This window comes from Heterodontus francisci, chromosome 38 (genome assembly GCF_036365525.1).
Source record: "Heterodontus francisci isolate sHetFra1 chromosome 38, sHetFra1.hap1, whole genome shotgun sequence".
NCBI classification, from domain to species: Eukaryota; Metazoa; Chordata; class Chondrichthyes; order Heterodontiformes; family Heterodontidae; genus Heterodontus; species Heterodontus francisci.
In genome coordinates, this window is record NC_090408.1 from 34,440,204 (window position 1) to 34,467,748 (window position 27,545).

Below are 27,545 nucleotides of genomic sequence, written 5' to 3' on the forward strand. Positions count from 1 at the left end.
CAGCAATGCCTAAAGGTTCATTAAACATGTGGGATAACTGTGTCAGTGAGCACTCCTCCATGGAGTATTTTTTAAAATTCTACTCTTTTCTATTTCTTTTATGTAAAAATGATGTTAGTTGAGTTTTATTTAGATTTTTAACCAACAACATCTTGCATATCCGTTTTGTCTGAACCACATGATGGGTGGGATCCAGTTTCCATTCACCACGAAATAGTGTTCATCAAAACCAGACATGTGGTATAAATAGAGGGGTCCACGGGGAGCAGCGAGACTCTTGATTCATTAAAGGAGTGAGGAAGGGTTTTGTTAACCACATATGAGTTCATCATTCACTTGTCTTCCTTTCAAACAGAGAAAATTGAGTATCTCGATTTTCATTGGCGGCCCAAGCTCTTATTGAGACATTATATCAGCAGGGATTTGATTATAAACTGAGGATAGCTCAGGCTAAAAGTATCTTAAGGAGTGACTGCCTCGTATATATATTTACCTCCTTATGGAAAAGGTTACGATGAATGTAGGTCCCATTGAAGCAGTCAAATAAAAGACAGATTCCTGATTGAGCAAAGGGTGAAGGGATATGAGATTCACTCCAAGATAAGGACAGAATTACAATAGTCTGCACACCTGTGTATGGACAAGAACAATGCAAATCTTTATAGCATAGATGCATTTAAGGGAAAGCTAAATACATGAGGAAGAAAGGAATTGAAGGTTATGTTGATAGGATTAGATGATGTAGTGTGGGAGGAGACTTGTATGGAGCAAAGACATTGGCATAGACCTGTCGAACCAAATAGCCTGTTCCTGACTATTTTCAGTATTTTCTGTTTTTATTATGGCCTGTTTCTGTGTTGTAATTTCTATGTATATAACTCTGCTTCTGTCTGTATGTATTTGAGAATTTGTGACATAGAAAGTGGTATGTCACCAAACCACTTGATGATCACTTCAACCTTGGTGGTGTCCTGTGATATGAGCCTTGAACCATCATCTAGATTTCTCATTAAGAAAAGCAAAACACACTGGTTAGAGAGAGGCAGTGGTGCTTAGGAAGTGAATATGGAGCTGAAGCATGATGGAAAAGAGACTGTGTGACAGAGAAGAAGCATTGCAGATGCAATGGCATAGACGAATGGGGTAACAGTTGACTTTGTGCGATTTTCCAACAGAAAAAAAAGATGTAAGGTGGTCTGCTAATTTGCTATCACCCATTTTACACTATCACACAGCATCAGAATCTACCCCAACGTATTATAGAAAGAACGTGTTTACACAGAGTGTGCATTTACAAAAACCATGTGCTACAGTAACAATGTGTTATAGGGAGAATGTGTTACAGATGTTTCGTTTGATTGCTGCCCTGTCACTGAACTGGTGCATTGTATCTGCCTTACCTACTGGATGCACTGTAGTAACTCGCTAAGCTTACTTCAACAACATATCAAAGTCCTGCAACTTCGACCACCAAGAGCAGCAAAATCATGGGAACATCTTCATCTCCAAGGTTCCCTGTAAGCCACAAATTATCCTAACTGGGATACGTACCATCAGAAGCAAAAAGACTCACATTTATATAGCACCTTTCACAAGCTCAGGAGGTCCCAAAGCACTTTACAGCCAATGAAATGCAGTCACTGTTGTAATATAGGAAACATGCCAGCCAATTTGTGCACAGGAAGGTTCCACTAACAGCAATAAGATAATGATCAGATAATATGTTTTAGTTATGTTGATGGTGGGATAAATATTGGCCAAGACTCTGGGAACCATTCATTCATTGTCACTGGCTCGCAATTCTGGAACTCCCTACCTAACACTATTGTGGGAGTTGCATTGTCACACGGACTGCTGTGGTTCAGAGAGGACCAACCATCATCATCTCAGGGCAGTGATGCATGGGCAATGCATACAGCCTCGCCAGTATTTCCCACATCCAAAGATTAAATGGGGGAAAAAAGAACTAGAAAGGGAGCAAGAAGAAAAGAAACAGAAGTAAAAGGAAGTGGAGACATGCTGCTGCTGACAGGGTTAATGATAAGTTACCAGTTGTTTCTGTTGAGCTGGCTTTGTGGCATTGCTGACAGCAGAGCATTGTATGTTTTGCTGTCAGCTGCTTGGTTCTGTGGCTGATGTTCAACTTTTTCTGTAATGCAGAAATTGCCGATTATGCTGAGGGCAGATATTTTTATGCAAAGCTCCAAAACAAATGAATTTTTAAACTTTATTTATCACTTATGTGGCTTGGTCTCAAATGATGCTTTATAATGCTCTTGCGAAGTGCATTGGAACATTTAATTATATAAAGGTGCTATATGAATAGAGGTTGTTTGTTGTTGTTATTTCTAGAATTGCGCAAATATTAAAGTCAACAACTTTAAGCTTGACTTATGCCAAAAACCCAGAGTGTGTTACAATGCTGAATGAAAGCTGATGACATTTGAGGTGACTTCTGTAACTGCAGCTCCCCTTTCCCCCAAATTTCATGTAATACTGTAAATCAGGTCTAAATGGTTAAGAACTGGTGCTAACCCCAGGAGAATGATTAGGTGCAAGAGCACTCAATATTTGTGGGTTAATTTGTTCACATAATTATTCATAGTTGCGGGCACAGATTTGAAAAGATGCAGGCAGCATACAAATGAAGGAAATGGAAAATTGTGTATCAGTGAAACCTGAAGGAATTGGATAATTACAGGGAAGTTGCAGAATGAAGAGACAATAATTCTTACAGCTGTACACCTCCTCATGACCACCGCATACTGCATCATCTCCATCTCAGGAACCATCAAACAGAGGTCGAGCGTTGGCTGCACCTGTACTTACATGCAGACTTATATCTGTGCATTGGGTTTCCTTTCCTTTAGCTTTTGCTTGTCAGTTCTCAGCTCTCCCTTTTTGTCCTCGGCAAAGGCTGTCAGTGGGTTGCAGTGCCTTTTCAGTCTTTCAAAGACTTTAAGAATTTTTGTCTCCCTATTCAGCCACTTGCTTGTAATTATCTGATTCTCTTTAAGTTTCACTGAGTGGGTGTGAAGGTACAAGTGAGCCGACACAAGACATCGCTCATGCAGTCTAGTCTGCCCGGTGTTCTTTTGCTAGTCTTCATCTTCCATCAGCAAACAGCTCACACATATGGGCATTTGCATTAAGAACCCAAGGGCAGTGAACTGTTTGTCCCCTTTTCTACCCCAAGGGCATAAAACTTAATGTAGCCCCCTCACCAGTGCCTGGCTGAGATTAACAAATTGGGATCATCCAGCGTGTATGACCTACGGAGTCAACAGTTTAATCTCAGGGTGCAGGTCACATTCCAAAACACTTCAGCTTCACTCTCACAGGTTATAATATAACCTAAGCCCTCTGCTTGCTGAAATTACACTATACTAACCCACTTCCAGTCATTGCAATTGCTATTTTTAACACAATTGAGTGCTTCAGATGACAGCTTTTTCCTGGTAAACAAAAATCAAAAAATAAAGCCATGCATTATCATGAATGTTATTCAGAGCCTTCCTTGATTCTCAAATTCCCAAATATTTTTGAGACATGAAAACGTGGGCTTTGGTGTTTTGGGCCTGCCAAGTTCCTGGTGAGTAAGGAAACAAAGACTGGCTGGGGTTAATGGAAGTCAGTGCAGGAGCTGACTGAAGCCATTGCATTGCGGCTACCACAGCACTCAAATGGCTCTTATCCAAGTCACAAATCACATCATCTGTGACTGTGACTGTGACTGTGGTGCACTCTCCCTCCTTGAATTCTGCAAACTTTGGCACAGTTGACCACGCAATCCTCCTTCCTATCTCTGCAACCTCCTCCAGCCCGACAGTCCTCCAAGAATGCAACTTACTCCAAGTCTGGACTCTTGTGTAACCCCCATTCCCTTTGCCTCACCATTGGTGACTGTGCCTTCAGCTGTCTAGGCCCTAAGCTCTGGAATTCTCTTCCTAAAGCTCTGGCTCCCTGTCTTTCTATCCTCCTTTAAGACCTGACTTAAAATTTATCTTTTTGACCAAGCTTTTAGTCACCCGTCCTTACGGTTCCTTCTTTGGATCAGTTCTCATTTTTGTTTGATTACACTCCTGTGAAGCAGCTTGGGATGTTCTCTTATGTTAATGATGCTATATAAATGCAAGTTGTTGTTGCACGAGTTGACTCGGGCTGATTTCTTCACAGCCCATAGATTTCAGAATATGGGATCGATATTCTGCCTGTTGTTCTGTTGGCTTGTGTCAATGGGCCTTTACTAGTTTGTGTTTTGTGACTGTCAGTTGGTTATGATTTACTGCAAAACACATTCTAATTTAGAATAAGTAAGGAAACATTGCTGAGTGGCCCAACTCAAGGAGGTAATTAGAACCTGGTTGAGCAGTTGACTAGTACATCAATATTTCAAACATGAAACCTGGGCAAATGCAAACACTGGAAAGAGTTTTTTATTATGCTTTTCTTAGATTTGTCTCCTCCTTGCCTAGAGATGCTGATTCTTGCTGGAGAATAGTACAAGAGACAGTCCTCATCTCGGGGGTGGGAACATAGAATATTTTCATTTTTAGTCCAGACCAAAGCCAATTATAACACCTGCACCAATTGGTATCAGCCAACTCACTACAGATCAGGTATCTAATCATGGACATTCCTGGTCCATATGGCTCTGTACTGCATCAGGTTGTGCATTACCAACATTGGGAGAGTTGAATCCCAACTCAATTCTTACTGCAATTACTTTAATGCCCCAAATTGACTGTAATTCAGCATAATAATGGAAAATAAAAACATCACATTGGTGCAGTAACAGGAAACACTTCTTATACTGGGTTAAATCAAATTTTGTGGGCAAGAGTAGAGGAAGCTTTATTCTGCATGTAAGCTGTATTATAGCTGACTTGAGACTGTTTGATGAGAGGGTGCAGTGGGAACTTTACTCTGTTTATAATCTGTTCTGATCTGGGAAACACCTGACCAGTATGTGTAAATGGATCATATTTATGCTTCTAACCTGTGCTGCATCTCACAAGCATCCAATCTGTGGCTCACAACCCCTTGGCAATCTGGCCCTTGAAGCCCATGCAACTCTATGCCATTTACTCTTTTATTCTCTTGTTTCTTCTGTTTGAAGTTCATGGGTTTGGAAAGGGTTATTCTTGGCATTGTTGCCTCATAGGTGAATAAACCCTAAATCAGAAGACCAAAATCTGTTAGGATTAGCAGCTTAAAGTATATACCAATCAATAGGAACATTTGCCGACTTTTTACTGGGGCTCCATAGTTTGCACATATACAGCCCCAGGGACAAAAACAAAAGCTCTGACACACCTTTTATAATGGAGTCGGGGCCTGAGTGCTTGTTGAGGCAGTGTAGGGTGAGCTTTACTCTAGCCTGGAAATTCCTAGGACCCTGCTCCAGAGTGGAAACCCATCTGCCTGTGTCCAAGGACCAGGGGTCCTTTGCACAGCCAAGTTGCGCTGTTGGCAACCACTCTGAGCCAATCCAGTCCATCCCTCAAAGGATGAACTGATCCCGCCTGAGGTTCAAATGGGCTGAAGATCTATTTCAGCTCCCATAGCAGCCACTCCAATTAGAGAAGGTAATTGTTCTCCTCCGGAATCATTGATCTTATTCTGGTAAAATTTTGGGACTTTTAGAAAGCCATGGAAGGAACTCCCAATGAGCTCAACTAATGTGAGCTCCACAGAGGTCTTTCACAGGGCATAAAGGAATAATGTCCTGGGGAAGCTTAGGAACTCCTCCTGACATGCCCCACTGACATAAAGCAGTGGACAGAAGATCCTTCCAGTCTTCCACGACTAGACTTTAAGTGTATTGTCCAAATTGAAAAGGATCCTAGCAGAACCAGATCTACCTGTGCCCACCAAACCCCCCTCCCCACTTCCCCTGTGAAAATGAGGCTTACTCCCTCTCTGTATTAAAGCTGTGGTTTATCTGAATAAGGTTACAGATCTGAAACATTAACTCTATTGCTCTCTCCACAGATGCTGCCAGACCTGCTGCTTATTTCCAGCACTTTCTATTTTTATTACCAGGGAGAACTTCCCTTTCCTTCTTTGAAATAGTACCATGGGATCTTTTACATCCCACCTGAGAGGGTAGATGGTGCCACAGTTTAACATCAAATCTGAAAGACAGTGCAGCACTCCCTCAGCACTGACAGGAGTGTCATCCTAGATTCTTGCGTTCACATCCAGGATTGGAAATTGAGCCTCCAATCTACTGAGTTAGAGGCGAGAGTACTACCAACGGAGTACCGATATATAAATGCATTACGTCCATAGGCATATGTTAAAGTCCTCATATGGTAACAATACAAAGTACAATTTCACTTCAAGGATAATCTTATCTCTGAGTTCAGGGCAGTTATAAACCTCTGCAACATTACTAAGAAATTTATTGAATGGTATCTGAAGCATTACTTTCAAAATCACTTGCGTCAGAATTTCATGTAATTATGGGGTACAGTCCCCAAAACATTGATTAAAAAGTCCTGGAATCCCATGCAATGAAAACTGAAATCGATTCATAAAGCAGGAGCTCTAATTATTTTTAATGAAATCAGCTGTTATTATGTTAAATATACTTTATCTTAATAACAGGGCAGTCAGACGCAACACAATGACTCAAAGTGCCCCCGGGGGGGGGGGGAAACACAATGGAAGAAAAGGTCAGTAAAGCCGAACGAGAAAGAGTGAGGAAAGAGCGAGAAAGTGAGAGTGAGTGAGAAAGTGAACGAGTTGCGGGCAGAGGAAACCTCCTCCTTCTGTCTGACCAGTTACTGAGAACAGCTCCCACTTTGACGCATTGAGCTGGTGCCTGAGGCAGGGTTTTGCAAGTCAGCGAGATAATTGGATGCACAGGAAGGCACGTGTCCTGTAATCTGCGATATCAGCTCTTGACAGCTCCAGCTTCTTCCCACCTTTCTCTTCACAACTCTTGAGGACAAACACCGAGACACAAGCCAGCAGTAAGGATGAGACGCTACAGCCCGAAGTTTTGCGCCGCTTTACTCATCACTTACTCTTTCGCCCTGGGATCAAGTGGTAAGGACCAGCTGATCTTTATAAACTTGCACAGACTCCTGAGAATGTTTGCTGCTTTAGATAACTTCAGATTTCATTGAGCTTTCCCCAGAGATAACTCACTGATTGTTCTCAATGATAGGAAATTTAACTAGAATAATCTCCACTAAAATCCACCCATTCCCCCCCCCCCCTCTTTTTTAATTCCTTACTGTATTATTCATATTGTGAGATGAGATCATTTCTTAACTGGTAGAATAACAAGACGCTGTTTGAAAAACGCAGCTCTGGTGAGACTCACCTCTGCCAGTTTTCTATTTTGCTTTACAATTATGTTACACTGAGTTGTGCTCAGTTTCCAGCGGCTCACTGCAGTCAATTGATCCCCCGTTGCTAATTCGGATTTACAGTCTATAAAAAGTTAGGATGAGCCACATGTCAACTGGGAAGGACGGTTCTATTCCAACCCAGCTGAAGGGAATATAGTGTTTTCTTTTTCTAGCCTGCTTTGGGAGGGCTCAAAGATGAATCAGGGATTTCTGACCAACAAGAACATATGGAATGATTCATTTCCTAGGAAATTATTGCCAGGTCTGCTGAATTTATGTGACTGAAAGAGCCAGGTCTGTTTTTACTTCGTGGCATTTAGGATTTTTTCCCGGTGTTTTGAGAATCACTTTCCACAATCTTTCTTTTTTGTTTTGAAAATGAAAAACCAGTAACTTTGCTCACAATATACAAAGGGGGCTGCTATTTCCAAAAAACATCAGGACCTTCAGTTTACAGTGACTGAATAAGCCACATTCTGTTTCATTGTATTTGAATCTGGAACCTTTACTTGGTGTTGTAGGGGATCACATTCTGTACTTTCTGAAAATTGTAAACTGGTGGTCTTTACTATTGTCTCCGTAGCTAGACTGATGTGAGCTTCTTGGGTTTTACTGTATTAAGTATTTGAATGAGCAGTATTAAGGTGTGCCTGCATTATTGAATGCTGGATGACTGAGGGTTCGATTTTATACAACCCCTACTAATGTGTATTTCAATGAAATGTCATCAATCCACAACAAAATATTCCTGTTTACTAAGAGTGAAGAAAAACATGTAAATATTTCCACAATTAACATTCAGTCTGAAAGAAAGTCGTGCATTTTTACAACATCGTTCACTACCTTAGGTTGTCCCAAAGTGCTTTACAGTCAATGAAATGTAGTCACTGTTGTAATTTGCACACAGCAAGTTCTCACAAACAGCAATGTGATAATGATCAGATAATCTGTTTTAGTGATGTTGATTGAGGGATAAATATTGAACAGGACACTGGGGAGAACTCCCAAGGTCGTCTTCAAATAGTGCCATGGGGTCTTTTACCTGAGACAGCAGACAGGACTTCTATTTAATGTCTCATCTGAAAGACAGCACCTTCTATAGTGCAGCACTCCCTTAGTATTGCACTGGAGTGTCAGTCTAGTTGTTTGTGTTCAAGTCTCTGAAGTGGGACTTGAACCTCTGACTCAGAGGCAAGAGTGTTACTGACTGAGCCATGGTTGACATGGCTCTATGGGGTTGAAATCAGCCAGGATTCCTTCTGATGATTCTACAGTAACAACTGTTGGAACGTGGCTGTGTGTGTGAATGTCAACAAGAGCAAAATGCACTTATGTAGAGTCTTTATTGGAGAAAAACATTCTAAGTGTTTCACGGGGGGGGGGGGGGGTGGGAAGTGGTGGGGGTGGTCAGGGAAGTGGATGGTCAGACATTTAGCAGGGGTTGGTAGAACAGTTTAGGAAGGTGATCAATGCCATATGATTTTCTCTTGTTTAGCTGGTAGGTAAAAGCCTCTAGAGGTAGGCTACAAGGAGACTATTGAAGGTGGGAAGAATGGCATGTACTATAAGGGTAAATTCAAGAGGGTGGGCTGTAATTGCTGAAACCTCTGCCGTTGAAACTGCTGAGCAGAGGTGAGGTGGGGGGCACAGAATTGAGTGGAGGTGACATTAGATTTGTGATGCTTCCCCTGTAGTTGAATAGCTTGCTGATACTTACCATCAGGACTCCCAAAAGAAAAGTGGCCATTTGGGTAAGGTAGTGGAGAACAGATGGTGCCCATTGCACTTGACCTCGCAAGAGTCAGTGGTATGAAAAAGATGTTGGGGGTGGGTAAAAAAACAAAAATATATTAACAGTATTTTCATTCAAATTATAATTAGTTGCATCGTGACGCTATTTGATAGTCAATTACAACAAAAAGGGAACTTCAAGATGATAAGAATCTGACAGGTTCATGTCTCTGATATGAGACCAGTTTTAATTGGAGTTGAAGAGATAGTTTTACTAGTTACTTTGGTTATGTGATGAAGTGTTCGGCTTCATTTGGATCTTTGCCATAATAGCACAGAAGTGGACGCCCAATGTGTGAAGAATTACAAGCATGGACCTGCATTCTGCCTCTGTGGTGCCAGGTGATGACAGTCCCAATCTGATATGCCATCAGGCCAACCAGCAACACAAAAAGGATTTTTAACATGCAAACTAGATCATGAAATAAATGTTCACTTTATGATTACTGAGGCAGCTATGAACAGAGCAGAAGATGAAATTCAACTAAGGCACCAAGTAGATGACTGAGTGGTTCTGTTAAATATTTTTGGTGCACAAGTTTTTCTTGTAAAGTTTCAGCTTGTTTTATATGCTGACAGAACCCAGATCCAGTTAGAAGGGAGTTACACAAAGAATGATATCAACTGTACGAGCACACATGTGACCTGTAAACACTTAGATGAAAACCCCCGCACCCAGATATAACTCAAGAATCAACTTTTTTTTCAGAATCCTTCCAAAACCAAAAACGATTGGAACAAAATCAGCTTTCACCTTAACCTGAAACAAAACCATGAATTAAATTTGAGATATTTTCTAAGGAAGTCTAAGCAACTGTAGGACAGAATCCTTGGGCCCGCTTTTAACTCTGTGTATGTGAATGGGTTTTGAGTGAATCGAAAATGTGTGCCTTGTTTATATTTATACGTAGGTTGGTAACTGTTCTAAAACTGCATAAACTTTTCTGTTGGGAGTTTCTTGTAATCTGTAGGACACAGACAGAATTCACTATTGCTCATTATCACTGTGTCTGCTACTTTGATTGTAATCTTGAACATGATGTATAAATCTTTTAGAGATTCACTTAATAGCTCTGTATGTAACAAGGTTATAAATGTGTGCAGTAAATATCATGAGAAAAAGATTTTCAAAAACTTTTTTTTGTGGGGGAAGCTGTCTGGCTACAATGCTGCTGTCTGGGTGTGTGTTTATTGTCTCTCTCATAGAAATAGCTCCGTCTCCACTCCATCCCATAATATCACGGAACACAAACACAGCCAAGGGAATCGACTGCCTCAGTGACGCTCAACGTCCCAAGATGGTGCTGCTTCCTGCTCCTGAAGTATGGAATTGGGAAAACCAGACAGTTGCCTGGCAACCCTCCTCCCATCTGCTAGTTAAAAAAAGTTACAGGGTGCATATGTGGATTACTTCATAATGCAATGCACAACAGACTGATGACATGTATGTGCCATTCCATGATGTATTGTGTGGCATGCAATCTAGAAATTCATGTTGTCTTTCAGTTATGCTGCACTGATATGATAGTGGGTGTTGATTCTGTTTGGTTCAGAATACACTATGGTAGTATTTTGCATTTTCCAAACTCCTCGCTGTTCCAGGACAAAAAGCACAGATTAACTGTAGAACTAGTCCTAAAATACAGTAGACTTTAGAGTGAGCTGAGATGATGTCTTCCCTTAAAAGAGAAATTAGTAAAACTATTAGCTGGTGGAATTATTATGAAGTGCAGTCACTTTTTTGTAGACAGATGCAATGGTCATTTCGCACACTGCAAAACTGCACAAACAGCAATGAGTGAATGATGAATTAATCTGTTTGTTTTTCATGGTGTTGGTTGAGGGGAGGAATGTTGGCTAAGACACCAGAGGAACCGCCTCCCCACCCTCTTCTTCAAATCGTGCTATGGGATCTTTGACAACTACAGCAGCAGCTAGAGCTGGTAATGCAGCACTCCCTCAGTACAGCACTGTGGTGTTTAGGCTAAGATTATGAATTCAAGTCCTGGGGCTGAACAAATATAATTAAAAACCTGGAAGTAAGGATTTAACAAGCCAAATCTTTTGGACTTCCACATTATAATATTTCAGTTGGAACGCTTCATTAGTTCTGGTAAAGGGCTGCATACAAAAGATTAACTCATATTATGGGCATTATAGACTTGCTGAACATACCAGGCATTCTCTTTAACGCTTCATAGCAGAGGGCTGTCAAAGATTCCAGGAACTCATGTGGTCACTGGCTAGTTATAATGTAGCATTATCAGCACCGGATGACAACAGCAGAACTGATATTCTAACCAGCTTATCACTTGGCTCGGCTTCCAATCAGTGTTATTGAAAGAAGTAAAGCGAATCAGCATTTTAATTGGAGCCATTTTTCATGTTTCCTTCTTTGTGGAGGAGAATGTGTGACTGTGTTTTTAGTGGTTAGATGACATCTATCATTTCACAGTAGAAGAATATTCTGTCTCATACAAATTTACAGCTTAAAAAAGTGAAACCATCCTCAGTTTGGCTGTGGGATTGTGGTACTCGTGTTAGAAAGTCTGTTAATAATAATTGGCACTTCAGGGATGATTCTCGAGTCAAAAAGGTTGGAAATCTACAATAAAACCCAACTGTTTGGCCACAATCATAATGAGGTTAGTGTTTCGGGTGACATCCTTGATCAAAAATGAAGCATCAACCTACAAAAATTATTATGCCCCTGTGTGTGAGCTGAGTCAGTGATTGTTGACAGACTATTCAACTACAGGTGGCATCTCAGCCAATGCTGGCCATGTCCTTGCCTGACCTAACACTTCCCAGCAGGGGCCACTGGTAAATAGTCAGGTGCAGGAACCCTAAGCCACAAAAGGTTATGATATGAATGGTATTTCTGTAGATGCACTCATCTGCAAAAAAGAGAGCAAAACATATTCAATAATATAAACTATTTAAACTCAAGAATTCTTTAGCTGAAGATGGTTTTGACCAATGTGAAGAAAATATTTTTGAAAAACATCCTTTTGCTGATGTGCAGGAGTATATAATAATCACATTATATACTTAAACGAAAAGCAACAAAATTACAAAGATGCTATGTCCAAATATTATCTTGAGCCAATCTGTTCTATAATTATATGTGCAGTTTGCTAAATATGAATTAAACTTTAGCAAATTGCATGGATAAAAATATATGGTGGGGAGTAAATTGATGCAATGTGTTCCTGGCAGTATTTTTGGCTTAATTGCTCTGCAATCCACTTTTACAGCAAATCTGCAAAATGAAGACTTGGCTGTTTCCCCTCCTAATTTTCCTCCTGCCCCTCACCCCTTCTCCTGATGGTGTTAACCCTTTGTCAGCCATGATTCCACAGATGCAAATTGGTCCATGATAACCTTGCCAAGAGCCCATTCTTCATGCCTTAGTCTGGTTCTGCCTCAAGCCAGCATTCAGGTGCAAATTTTGCATCTGGGGTCACTCGCCAACAAACAGAAACAGACACTCCCTGAATGCTGTTGAAGCATATAAGAATAAAATTGCAAAAAGAGCCTTCATAGACTTTACATTCAACGTGCCCAACTGATCTAGAACAGCAACCAACAAAGCTAATAGAATGTTGAAGTACATAGTTAAAACAGTAGAATACAATGTCAAAAGTAGCTGTCATCAAATTGTATGGTGCTCTAGTCAGACTGCACTTTGAGTGCCTTGTCTAGTGCTGGTCACTGAAACACAAGGGAGAAATTCAAACACTGCTGTCAAGACAAAGAAGAACAACAAGACTGGTTGCTAGTCTTAAAGGTTTGAATTTTGAGGAAAGACAAAAGAAATTTAGGATTTTTGCACTTGAAAGAGGGTGTTTGAGAGTTGATCTTAAGAGTTACTTAAGATCATAACTGTTATGGAAAAAGTAACTGGAAAATCACTTTAAATTCCAAGATTAAGGCAAGGGTTAACAGGTTAAAATAAGTGGAATGCAAAATTAGGACTGGTTATCAGGAAGTTTTTCTTCTCAGGAGAAATTAATACAAGGAAATGGTACCCTGGAATCACTGAGGAACTGTAATCACTGAGAATGCTGTAAGTGGGAGATTTTAGGGTTATTCTGGATGAATGAATGAAGATGACTGAATGGCCTTCCTCCACTGTAATTATCGTATGATCTTGTGAGTGCTGACTGATTTTTTTCCTCCCAGGGACAGTGAGACCAATCACAGTGCCCCTACTACCACCTCAGCTGGGATCCGTTAGCACAGCACAAACCACTAACTTTGCTGAACTGTATGCCTCAATGTCTAGTCTTTTTTTTTGGTGTGTAGTTTATTTTTACACATCTATGCAAATTTTATGCAAACATCTTTCTGTGCTGTAGTTTTGCACTGATGTGCCAGTAACACTGGAATTGTACTGATTGTCCCTGTTCTGTTCTTGGAATGAGGCGTGAAGATGTTACCTCTGCTTGTGACTCTTTCGTGTATGGTTTGAAATCCCATGCACTCCTCTGCCTCCGGTACCTCTTTTATATTTTCTTCTGTGCTTAATACTTTTATGGGGAGATGGTGGTGTAGTGGTAATATCACTGAGCTAGTAGTCCAGAAGTCCAGGCTAATGTCCTGGGGACATGGGTTCAAATCCCACCATGGCAGCTGATGGAATTTAAATTCCTTTAAATAATAAATTAATTTTAAAAATCTGGAATTGAAAGCTAGTATCATTAATTGTTGTAAGACCCATCTGGTTCACTAATATCCTTTAGGGAAGGAAATCTGCTAATCCTTACCTTGCTGCAATTATACAGGACCTTGGTGAGGCCATACCTGAAATATTGTGTGCAGTTTTGGTCTCCTTATCTGAGGAAGGATGTTCTTGCTATAGAGGGAGTGCAGCGAAGGTTTACCAGACTGAGTCCTGGGATGGTGGGACTGACGTATGAGGAGAGAATGAGTTAGTTAGGATTATATCTGCTGGAGTTCAGAAGAATGAGGGGGGATCTCATAGAAACCTATAAAATTCTAACAGGACTTGACAGGGTAGATGCAGGAAGGATGTTCCTGATGGTGGGGGAGTCCAGAACCAGGGGTCATAGTCTAATGATACGGGGTAAACCTTTCAGGACTGAGATGAGGAGAAATTTCTTCACCCAGAGAGTGGTGAGCCTGTGGAATTCGCTACCACAGAAAGCAGTTGAGGCCAAATCATTGTATGTTTTCAAGAAGGAGTTTGATATAGCTCTTGGGGTGAAAGGGATCAAAGGATATGGGGGGAAAGTAGGAACAGGTTACTGAATTGGATGATCAGCCATGATCATAATGAATGCGGAGCAGGCTCAAAGGGCCGAATGGCCTACTCCTGCTCCTATTTTCTACGTATCTATGGGGACTCCAGACCCACAACAATGTGGTTGACTCTTAAGGGCCCAGCAAGCCACGCAGGTGTCAAGGGTAATTAGGGATGGGCAACAAATGCTAGCCTTGCCTGCAATGCCCATATCCCGTGAAAGAATAAAAAAGTAACTGTATTTACAAATATGTTAAAACTAATGCAGAGAAATCTGTGTATAATGCTTTATATGGCATGTAGGTGTTAGGAACAATCTTTAATACATCAGTTTGGGTAGTGCCAGCATACTGTTTTGTCCTTCGCTGGCATTATTTTAACTTTGTGCAAAGTCAGGCGTTTCCACCATAGTGCAAGGCTGCTGTTTTCCCATCTGGCTGTTGCTTGGCACTGAACGCGTTGGTATTTGGAGCAAGTCCATCTATCAGCACAATCTGTGTCAATGTTTTTCTTCAACTTCATGTTTTCAGTGATCTGATCTTTGGACAACTGAACCAGCAAAAGTTATTTTGGAACTGCCCAACGCACAGTGCCAGATCATACGTCAATATAGGTAGGGTAAGCTGCCAACGCAACTAAAATTTTGGGTGGATGCAAAGGAGGAGAACTCTAGAGAGGCCCGCTGGGAGGATATGAGCCTTGATGTTTACTTCAGCCCAGACATTGTGAAGAAAGTTATGGGCAGCTTCCAAATAAATGATAGGCACCTTTATGGTACTGCAACTTCTTCAGTTTCTTGAAGATAGTTGTTCATGTTGATTTGACCATTTACAGATGAGAAATTGCTGGGCCAAAATCCTGGAACACTGTACCTTCACCACACAGTCTGCCGCAGCTCAAGGAGGCGGCTCAACATCACCTTCTCGAGGGCAAGTAGGGATGGACAATAAATGGTGCTCTTGTAAGTGATGCCCACATCCCATGAATGAATATTAAAATAAAAATCTCTGGCCATCTTCTAGATTGGATACTCTCTAGGGCTCTTTGCAGATCTACTTCAGTCTGGTTTGGTGGAACTCAGTAAGCGTGTGGTTGGACTGAGTCAGTGCCTTGGTATTCTTGTCTCAGATCCAAGCCACACTTCTTAATGATGTTAGCAGTGAGTGCACTTGATGTAGTCTGCCAAGCCTCACCTGGGGAATCGAGTTAAATGTGGAAAGGGAAAAAATATTCACTGGTCATGGAGACATTCCAAAGATGCTGCCCTGTTATTCTTGGTTAACAATGTGCATCAAATACAGTGAATCCTTTCCGTCCCAGGCTCATAACAATGCTCAGTTTCAAGAACTTAGTTGAGAGTTGCATTGTTATGAGCCTGGGACTGAAAGGATTCACTGTATTTTTGTGTTAATAAAACTGGAATAAAAGGATGCACTGTTATTGTAAAAAGTAAAACCAAAACCTTTGTTCCATCTGTTAGAGGATTTAATTTCAACCTTGTTCAGAGAGTTCACTTATGATGGGGAAAAATAAGATAGCGACACTTTAATGGATTGGCATCCACAGTAGTTGAGGAAGAGCAGATAACAATGTAGGTACCATGAATTCTGTAAATGCAAATAGACTATGCAATGGGGGAATTCCGACTTAAGGCAAAAGTCTTGTCTATTGGAGCTTGTCATCAGACTCTTCCTAGGTTTCATTAGACAGTTTTTTGGGCTTGCTTTCAGTGTTCTCTGCCAATAGTTGGGATAGGCCTCTTTTCCAACTGCTCCACTGTAATATCTAGCTGTATGGTGAAGTTCCACAACAAGCAACACCCTGCCAAGTTCTTTAAAACCATGCAAGCCTATAATAGCACATGCATGCCCCCTGCCTCCACCTCCCCACTACCCCAGTCTGAACCTTGTCTCAACTTATATATATATATATATATATATATATATATGAAACAACACAGCCATTTCAACAATTAAAGCATTTTTATATAGAATAATAAATGCAGTACAATTAAGGCAATTAGGGTAGGCAATAAATGCTGACCTAGCCCATGAATGAATAAACAAAACATTGGTCCCCTGTAGAAGTACTTGTTCTAATTTGCCCTTAATGGAACCACAGATGTGAATCATTGTTTTCTGCTCAGTAAGCTTGATTCAAATCCTACTTGCACACACCCAGCGGTATGCCCTGGAGTATGACAAGAGCTTCATGCTGCACCAAGATTGGTTTTACTGGTGTAATTTTACATTAGTGAGGAGAAAAATGTAATGGGCATTTCTACTTTTGAGTTTGTCTTTCCCAATTAATTTACAAACCATTTCACACTCACTGCACCCATGCAAGGTGTAATTGCAATGAGTTCCATTTCTTGCAAAGTGTTTAAATGTGACTGCTATTTATCGGGTAATACCTTTTGACATTTTATGCCATTTGAAAAAAATAGAGATGCATTAGTGACTAGTTGAGTGCTGCAGTAGATTTTATTTTTATAACTTTAAGTATTGTAATCTCTAATGGCTCAGTGGGTATCCCTCACTGTGAATATAAGACATATGGATAAAATGCCCAGCACTTCCTAAGCTAACTGATCTTAGCAGGAGGAACAGTGGGGTCACTTCTCTAGGCTGAGAAGGACAAAGGTTAATGAGGGCTCCCACTTTTGATCATTGTCCAGTGACCACTGCAGGTAAGTACCCATGTGAAGATGTTGGGTGAAGGCAAGTAGGGGGCCCAGCTTTATTAGCCTACATGGTTTGAGAGCCTGCTGCTGTTCACTATTCAGGCTTACACATGAAGAAGAGCTACTTGGGCTGAGGTCAGTTAGTAAATTTCAGGCAGCAGGTCAATGATTGGCTTTCCTTTTTTTTTAAAAGATTGTTTTGCATCTGCGACTAAGTGTCATATCTGCATTAGAAATCTGGGGCTGAATTTTTGCCACAGAAGTGGGAAACAGGAGCCGGGTCTGTTTTTGGGTCAGAAACCCATCTCTAGGGGGAGACTTAATAAACTTCATATTTTTGCATGAGGATGCCCTTAAATGGTATGGAGATGGGTTTCCTGTCCATTTAGAGCCGGTGGGGGTGGGAATGGGGGTGGGTCAGATGAAGGGCTGAATTTTACGTTGCCCCAGCGGGTCGGATGGTGGCGTGGGGGCAGCGTAAAATTGAGCGGGAGGCTCCAGGAGGCCTACCTGCCCCACTCCCGCCTCAGGTCAACTTTACGGCAGCGGGGTGGGGTGGGGGGGAAACGGCCTGCCCGCCAAAGGCCAATCAAGTCCCTTAAGTGGCCACTTAACGGCCACTTAAGGGCCCTTGCCCACATCCACGGGTATTTTACCCATGGCAAGCGGGCGTGCTAGGGACGTGAAAGTCCACCCAGTGATAGCTGCCGGCCTTACCACCCGCCAGTGGTGGGGGGGTGGGGGCCATGGCAGTCAGGCACAGGGTGCCCGATTGAGGGCTGCCCCCACCTCCCAAGCCACCCTCGGGACCCAAGATGCCCCCATCCCCCAAACCGATCACTCCAACCTCACCAGGAAAGGACAGATCTGCCTGGTGAGGCAAGCCCAACTTACCTTCCCTCCTGGATCCATGGCATCAGCTGGGCTGCAATCCCAGCAGTGGCCACCACTCCCAGTGGTACTGCCGGGACTAAGAGCTGCTGGCCCGCTGATTGGCTGGCAACTCAATGAGGCGGGACGTCCTCCCTCACGCGGGTGGAAGTCCCGCCTTGGAACAGTTAAAGCCTGGGGACCCGTAAAATGCGGGACGGATCCCCAGGCTAGGTGGAAGCAGGTTCACCACCGACTTTTACGTTGGTGGCAAATTCTCATCCGCCTAAGGTAAAATCCAGCCCGAAGTGTCGGACTCCTTTAGACTCCCACAGCTGCTGGTTGTCCTAAGGGAGCGATCTGTGATTTGTGCCACAACATCAGAGGGAAGCAAGATGTCACAGGGAAGATGAGGCCTGGCACCCGAGACCTGGATCTATTGCTGGAGGCCTTGAGGGAGAGGAGGGTGGTCATCATCCTGGAGGGTGGCAGGAAGGGGCCACCTTATCGTGCAGCAGGGTCACCTCTCTCTGTTCAGCTTCATCTCCCTCTGCCTCCTCTTCCTGCTCCTCTCTCACCTGCTGCTCCTACCCCGATGAGCTGCCTCCTACCAGTTCCTCATTGTCCTCAAAGTTTGCACCTCTCTGGAGGGCCATGTAATGGAGAATGCAGCAGACCACCAGAATGACTGAGACCCTTGCAGGATGATATTGGAGGGCACCACATAACTGGTCCAGGCACCGGAATTGCATCTTCAGAAGTACGATGGCCTGTTCAGTGGCTGTTCTACTGAGCAGGTGGCATTGGTTATAGTGCGTCTGTGCCTCTCTGTCTGGGGTTTCTATAGAGGGGTGAAGATTTGAGGTAGCCTGGACTGGCGGAGGATGAAGGAGTCATGGCAGCTGTCAGGAAAGTGAGTGCACACATGGAGGAAGCTCTTGCCGTGCTAGCTGACCAGTTGGATGTTAAGGAAGTGGAAGCTCTTCTCGTTGATGGATCTCACTGGCCAGTCACTGGGTGCCCTGATAACCACAAGGAAGCCCTGCACCTGGAGGAATCCAACGGTGAAGCTGGAACCCAATGCTCTCTGTGACTGTGAGGCCACATCCATCTTCAGATAAATGTGTTGTCCAGCTCTGGCAAAGAGATGCAATGGTGTACAGCCATTTGCGAGACGCTACCAAAGTCCATAGCTGATCTTTGGAAGGAGCCAGAAGCAAAGAAGTTCAAGGTTACAGTGACTTTGACGGCTACTGGCAGGTCATGGTGACCAGTGCTGCAAGGTGTGAGATCTTCGGCAATGAGGGCACAGATGTCTGTGACCATCTGCTTGTTGGGTTGCTGTCTTCAGCGGCATTGTCTCAGTCATCTTCAAGTAGCTCAATTTTCGGTGATAGATCCTTTCTTGAGGGTATGGTCTCTGTTGCTTTCCTACTCGTTTTCTCTCCTGTGGCCTATTGATATGTTTACTGAACTTAAACCTGTGACACCAAGGGTGGGTGGCAGCTTATTCAAATTCAAAGCTATTACTGTGCATGGAGAGAACGGCAAAAAAATGTATAAAAAGGGAACTATGTAAGAATAGAATTTCTTAAAAGAAGGGCAGGAGTTAGCTGCTTTTTGCTAATGGTCAGAGTTGCGCCAATGATCCAATTACAATTACTTAATTGCTGTAATCAACAGAAAGTTAAGTCAGTCAGCATGATTTGCCTTCATGCCAGCTGACACAGAGCACGTCCCCACAACTGATGTGGCCATGAAAATACTGGCCTTTGGTCACCCACATCCGCATGAGTTGCTGGAAAATGCATTTTAAAGCTTTGATCATTGAGCTAAGCCCAGTGAGATGGAACAGAATTTTTTTCTGGAAGACCTCAGCTCAGTTCAGGAGGTCACTAACCAGGCATTGAAACCACCAAGCTGTAAGAAGAGAGCTCAAATTTATGTAACGTCTGATCATGTCACTTAAACTCATTGTGTACAACTAACTAGGATGAGGTGCAGGTCAAATGAACATCAGTTTAGCGATGAATTGTTAGAGGCAGAATTCTAATATTTGATTCTCAGAAATATCAGCACTTGAGCCGTACAGGCTGTGATGGCCCTAGGCTTTCTCCCTGGATTGTGTTGAGTTAGCTTCCTCCAAGTGGTAGGGATACAAAAGTTTGCATCAACATTCCCAATAAGGGGGAGGAGAGTCACCCAAGGTCGTCAATCTTGTTCACTATCCAGTGACCCTTTGAAAGTGTGTGTATGGACATTGGGTTAAGCTGTAATGGCCCCTTGCAGTCGAATAGCAGTCTGACACTCACTGCCTATGAGGAAGGAGGAATAACTACTTGGCTGAAGGTAAGTAGCAGCCTTGGAACCTGTGTCACTCGTCTCCTCTTCTCCCCAGTCCACCTGCATGAAGCTAACACTGTCAGGGGAGGAGAGAAGAAAATGATTTGAAAAGTCAGTTCTTCCATTCCTACAGCTAAAGGTGCCCAGAAAAAGTAACAAAACTGATTCACAGTTGGATAGATCAATGGCAGCAAAATGTGTCTGTTTGAAATCCAAGTTCATTCACAGCGCACAACACAGAGGCAAACATGCAGAGTTCAGACGGAGATGTAAATACAGGTTGCGTAGGGGATTAATTGGGAATGGTAGTTCAAAGAGGACACTTCATAGGCTCAGTCTTTACACACTCTGGGCAAACAGACCCACACCTGTTCATAAATCAAATACTTTATGGTGAGCAGTGGATGCTGTGTTGATAAGGGTGTGTGTTGGGGGTGGGGTGGGATGGGGTGTTGCCAGCCAGGGGTTGAATAGTGAGAAAATCATAAGCTTCTTCTAAGATTCTATAGCATTTTTATCATCTTTGGTTTTTCATTTTTTTTTGTTCTTTTTCTCCACTCGCGCTGTTCCAGTTCAATCGGTGCTGATACCCTCCCGTACCTCACCCAACTTCCCATTCTTTAGGTGTTTGGACAACAATGGAGGGAGGGTGGGGTGGGGGAGGGGGGTGACTAATCACAGCCAATCTGATTCCTTTATTTTCCTGATTTCAAACAGCGGTCATTGGAGCATAATAGCAGTGGAGATCCTCGCTTTATTTTTTCCATTCCAACCCACAACTGCACCCAGTTGGCCCAGCCAAGCTCAGTGAACAGACTAGGGATCTAATCTGAGGCTTTTATATGGCTTCCCCCCCCCCCCCCACCAAAATATACTTTATTCATAAAAATCTGTAAAAATACATTACAGCACAGTTCAAAACAGCACCAAGTTGACGTTCCAAAAAGTGCAAAGGAAATCAGTTTTCTTCAGTACAGGAGTGAGTTGCCTCACAACCCTTCCATTCCATTTTACATGCCATGTACATTTTACAGCAAACCCTCAACCAGCTGTTCTTTCTATTGAGATACCTAACTGAAAGGCCAAGGCCTATAGTGCAGAGCCACACTAAGGATGAACAAAATAGGACAGGATAAAACATGCAAAGGTTAGATGACACCAAACTTTAGGAAGGATTTGAAGACTTTAGAGAGGGTGCAGAAAAGATTTATGAGAATAGTTCCAGGGAGAAGGGACTTCAGTTACAGGGATAGATTGGAGAAGCTGGGGTTGTTCTCCTTAGCGAAGAGAAGGTTGAGAGGAAATTTGCCAGAGGTGTTTAAAATCATGAGGGGTCTAGAGAAAGTAGATAAAGAAAACCGTTCTCATTGGTGGAAGGCTCAAGAACCAGAGGACGCAGATTTAAAGTGATTTGCAAAAGAGTCAAAGGCGACCCGAGGAAAAGCTTTTTACGCTGCAAGTGGCTACGATCTGGCAGGCAAGGATGACAACTTTTAAAAGGGAATTAGTAAAGCACCTGAAGGGAAAAAAAATTGCAGGGATAAAGGGAATGGGACTAGCTAAAGTGCTTTTGCAGAGAGCCAGTGTGGGCTCGATGGGCTGATTGGCCTCCTTCGGTGCTGTAATCATTCTATGACGCTATGATTCTCTGATTCTTTGAACTTGGGTTTCAATAGGCAATAGCTCGTAGGAGGAAGGAACTGTGGCAGGAAGAGAGTTCTACCCTTTTGAGAACCCAAACTTTACAAGATTGTAAGAATGCTTCACAACCTTTAATAGCAATGGGTCTTCAAATAAATGATTTTGACCTTACCCCTTTGAGACTGTTCAGTTACTTGTAGTGGAAATATGTTGAATGTAAATAAAATCGTATTGGAACATTAATTGTACGTCTGTCAGTAATAAACACTAAACATTCCTGATCTTCGTGAATGACTATGCAGTGGAACTAATACCTGGAAGATCTCCCAGCCCCAGGGAATGAGTAAGATATTTGCAATGTGGATTGACAAATTGTAATCAGCCCAAATTGAGCCCCCATGGCTCTGAGTGCACTGACCTGAATTAGTCATAGCCGCAAACACCTTATAGAAGTGAGGCACAGAGATGGTCAGGGCAATGAGGGTTAATCTCATGCAAATTAATCTGTTATTTATTGATGAGCTGCCTCATGACAGGAAGTAAATAAGCTTGGGGCAGCCACAGCAAAGACTCAATGGGGAAAGACCACAGTGTAAGGTCCCCCCACCAAGCTGAACTGAGGGGCTGGATCCATGGGAAACCCCTCGAACTGTATCAGAAAAATTTTCATTTGCTGTAAAATGTAAAAATGTAATTGGCATGACAAATGTGAAATGGAAGGGTTGTGAGGCAACTCATGATTGTAATGAAGCAAATGAACCTCCTTTGCACTGTTTGTATTTTTTGACTTGGTGCTGTTTGAAACTGGTAATGTAATTTTTACAGATTTTTATGAATAAAGTATATTTTGGAAATAAAAAAGAAATGACAGCAAGTAAATGATTTTGCTTGTCAATCCTGTTAAAGTCACACAATATTAGCACCTTTAAGCAACTTAATGGGCTCTATGGGGCTTTATTATGACAGCAGCTCCCCTAGAGTTAGAACAAGCCACAATAACCCTTGCATCGCCAACATTTAGTCTAACCTGAGACTAAATAGACAGATCCCAGATTTAATTCAGCTGTGAATGCCTTTGAAGTACCTTTTTCCATCATCACAAAACCCATCCTCAACCCCAGGTGGTGAAAGATGTTCCATCCTGGCTATACGTAGAGGAAGCCACCGGTTTGCAGCTGCACTCCTAGTAATTGCTGGCTCCATAACAGTGCTGGAAACTGTTTTGAAGAGGCAGAAGCCAATTGCAGCATTCCCTGATTGTGCATTGGGACATCCTGTGGTCTGGCTGGTTAGGGTTCTTTATTTTGCCTGACATGGGTGACACCTTTTCAGTATCTGTATCTTTTTATTTTCTCTCCTGTTTTACGAACAAACTTTTGGGCATCAGTTTGAGGACATCTCTTGGGATTTAGTCTAGCTGATTATATCTTTTTGGTTACCCAGAGCTGATGGCATTGTAGCTTAGGCATCAGAATTTGTAGCTGACTCTGAGGTTGAGTGACAGATGACCTTCATCTCAGTAAATACATTGTTGGCAGGATTTAGTGATGTGACTGTTAAAATGGATATTGAGGGTAACCCTCCAACCCCCGACCACCCGCCCCATTTCCCCCCCCACCCACCCCGCCGTCCCCCCAACCCCCAGCAGGAAACTGATGCTGTTGGAGTTTACTCTCCATTGAAATCTGGTAAATTAATTTTGATGTAACTGGCATATCAATAACAACTTGTATTTATATAGCACCTTTAATGTAGTAAAACGTCTCAAGGCATTTCACAGGAGCGTTATCAGCCAAAGGTCAACACCAAGCTGCATAAGGAGATTTAGGACAGGTGACCAAATGCTTGGTCAAGGACGTAGGTTTTAAGGAGCCTTCCGAAGGGAGAGAGAGGGGTAGCGAGGTGGAGACGTTTAGGGAGGGAATTTCAGAGCTTGGGGGCCTAAACAGCTGAAGGCACAGCCATCAATGGTGGGACGAAGGAAATCGGGGGATGGTCAAGAGGCCAGAGGTGGAGGAACACAGAGTTCTCAGAGGGTTGTAGACCTGGATGAGGTTACAGCGATAGGGAGGGGCGAGATGTAAAATGAGCCAACCCGGTCCCCTCAGTTTAGGTTAAAATGTTGCACCCCACTCACCATGGCTCTCCAAGTCATATTTATTTGATTTTGATAAATATTATCGTTTCTTGACCTGCTGTACTATTAAGATTTTTTCATCCTATCTTATACTTCTGAAATCTGTCTTTATAAATAATAAAAGGAAGGAAGCAGAGCCAATCCCTCATGTATGATGCAAATTACATCAAAAATAGCATTGAGAGAGAGAAATGCATTGCTGTTTCTTGCAAGACTAAATTACTGTTTTAGAAAATTTGAAGTGGCAGAGAAGTTGAAGAGGAACATATTGAAATTAGTTTGTCTTAGCTCTGTCATGGCCTTATCGTACTGAAGGTCTTTCTTGTCAGGTTACTTGCATTTCCCAATGTAAATCCCTCTCCAAACATATTGTCAATAAATGATTACGTTGTCAGTAGGATTTTAGTCAAATATAATAGTGGGTGTGATATTTTCAGACTGGATCCAGCAGTGCAATTGTACATTCTGCCTTTCCACACTGGTGTCTGGAGAGAGCATTTTGTGCTGTGTAACACAGTATTTTGAGTTTAAGACGATAAGGCGTCTTAAAGTATTTTTACAGCCAATAAAGTACTTTTGAAGTACAGTCACTGTTATAATGTAGGAAATTTGGCAAGCTCCCCAAAAACAGCAATGTGATAATGACAAGATAATCTGATTTAGTGATGTTGACTGAGGGATAAATATTGGCCAGGACACCAGGGATAACACCCCTGCTCTTCTTCGAAATAGTGCCATGGGATCTTTTATGCCCACCTGAGAAGGCAGACGGGCCCTTGGTTTTACGATCTCATGCAAAAGACACCTCCAACAGTGCAGTGCTCCCTCAATACCGCACTGGAGTGTCAGACTAGATTTTTGCACTCAAGTCCTGGAGCGGGACTTGGACCCAGAAAGTTGTGACTTAGAGGCGAATGCTACCGACTGAGCCACAACTGACACATATCAGCCAATCAGCCAATACCAACACTGGTCAACAGAGGGACATTAACTGGGCTGTTGCTGTGAGGCTTCGCTGTGAAGGCAGCACCTGGCTGAGATTTTTTGCATACAAATTCATACCATTTATTCGGAGCTTAGCACATCAGAGGTGTCACTTGTTAACGGATTAAAACTCAACTACTTATCATAGGTCATGCCTTAAAATCCACTTTTGTTCCATAAATGGGAAAAGCTAATGGATATCCAGTTTGCGAGCCTACCCTGGATTATTCATTAGGAGGATACACAGCTGTTAAACCCTTTTTGAGGGCTTGTGGTTGTTGTCTGAAAGGTTTAGAGTTAATCAAATTTGGAATTTAAACTATAAGATCAAAATCAGTAGCGAATATTTAAGGCTTATAAAACTCTATTTTTAGATTTTCAAAGAAAAGAGTGTAAATGGACATGGTTGTTGGAGTATTCGAGGGAGAGGCTAAGAATCTAACCATGGAACCAAAATATGGAGTGAGAGGTTTAGTGTTAGTTCCTCTATCCTCTGTCTTCACTATGTGACACTGCTGAGTTTCTGGGAGCACGTAAATTGCAGTACGGTGGGAAGCCGTTTGCCCCAATGTATTTGTGCTAGTCCCATTTTGGAGCCACCCATTCCAATTTCCATGCTCTTTCCGATATCCATTAATATTTTCCTTCCTCAAGCGTTTATATAATTCCCTTTTAAGCATTGTTATTGACTTCATTTCAAAAGCCATTTGAAATCATTATCATAACCCTCAGTGGATATGCATAAAACATTGAAGGTGGAAGAAGAGGTTGAGAGAGCGGTTAATAAACATACAGCATCCTAGGCTTCATTAATAGGGACACAGAGTACAAAAACAAGGAAGTTATGCTAAACTTGTATAAAACACTGATTTGGCCTCAACTGAGTATTGTGTCCTATTATGTTTACGCCAGCTTACTGGGCTTAATTTTTATATCTGATTTAATCTTAGAGAAATGCAGATATCACACTGTGTTAAATAACCAACTGGTCTATTTACAGCACTTAACTATAAAGGTTCTTACACAATTTCAGAACATGTCTTTGAGAGCAGCCAGTGCATGAGTTCTGTAGATGCTTCCGGCCATGTGTGTCTTAGTTTCACTTTTGACTTTGCAGCCTCGCCCAGAGGCTTAAGCAATCAAACACAGTGAACATAGATAAGTGAACAGACTGATACAATCAAAACCTGATCAATCAAACACTACATGTCCAATTCTGGCTGCCACACTTTAGGAAAGATGTGAAGGCATTAGAGAGAGTACAGAAAAGATTCACAAAAATGGTTCCAGGAATGAGGAAATTCAGTTATGTGGATAGATTGGAGAAGTTGGGACTGTTTTCTTTGGAGAAGAGAAGGTTGAGAGGGGTTTTGATAGAGGTATTCAAAATCATGAGGGGTCAGGACAAAGTAAATAGGGAAAAACTGTTCCTATTGGTGGAAGGTTCAAGAACAAGTGGGCACAGATTTAAGGTAATTGGCAAAAAAAGCAATGGGAACATGAGGAAAAACATCTTCTCGCAGCGAGTGGTTAGGATCTGGAATGCACTGCCTGAGAGCTTGGTGGAGGCAGGTTCAATCAAGGAATTCAAAAGGGAATTGGATTGCTATCTGAAAAGTTAGAATGTACAGGACTATGGGGAGAAGGCGGGGGAGTGGCACTAGGTAAATTGCTTCTTCAGAGAACCAGCACAGACATGACAGGCCGAATGGCCTCCTTCAGTGCTGTAACAATTCTGTGATTCTGTTAACCTTTTGGGTCTGTGACCTTTCATCAGTTCTGATAAAGGACCATCAACCTGAAATAGTAACTCTGTTTCTCTCTCCATAGATGCTGCCAGACCTGCTGAGTTTTTCCAAGGTTAAAACCTCAATGTCATCACCATTAATACAACATGGGGACATGAGGAGAAATTTTTTCACACAGCGAGTTGTGATTTGGCAGCTCGGCCTGAAAAGGCAGTGGAAGCAGATTCGATAGTAACTTTCAAAAGGCAATTGGATAAATACTTGAAAAGGAAAAATTTGCAGGACTATGGTGAAAGAGCAGGGGTTGCGGGGGAATGGTACTAATTGGATAGCTCTTTCAATGAGCCAGCACAGGCATGATGGGCCGAATGGCTTCCTTCTGTGCTGTAAGATTATATAAAAAAACATTTGCATTTCTATAGCACATTTCATGGCCTGAGGACACCTCAAAGTGCTTTACAGCCAATGAAGTTTTTTTAAGTGTTCTCACAATTGTAATGTAGGAAATGTCCAACATATTTTACTAGCAAAATTACTTGTCAAATAAAATTAAACAGAGAAACAAACAGCGAATGTTAAACAGAGCACTACTTCATTACTTTACCCACAAAGTGCTGAGAATGTGGAACTCGCTACCCCAGGGACTGGTTGAGGTGAATAGCTAAGATTCTTTTAAGGAGAATCTGGATAAACACGTGAGGGAGAAACGAATAGAAGG

General features: G+C 42.3%; 1 protein-coding gene across 4 annotated transcripts in view; it reads left to right on the plus strand.

The window, feature by feature from the left end:
- Positions 1-6,834: 6,834 nt before the first annotated feature.
- Positions 6,835-27,545, plus strand: part of LOC137352525 (lactadherin-like) — a 78,917-nt gene continuing 58,206 nt past the window's right edge. For 2 of the 4 annotated variants that reach the window (XM_068018074.1, XM_068018075.1), the window contains exon 1: positions 6,835-7,056. In XM_068018074.1, coding sequence (XP_067874175.1) covers positions 6,987-7,056 — 70 coding nt within the window. In that variant the 5' untranslated portion in view covers positions 6,835-6,986. The remainder of the gene's footprint in view (positions 7,057-27,545) is intronic. The other 2 variants (XM_068018076.1, XM_068018077.1) reach the window with 2 other exon arrangements.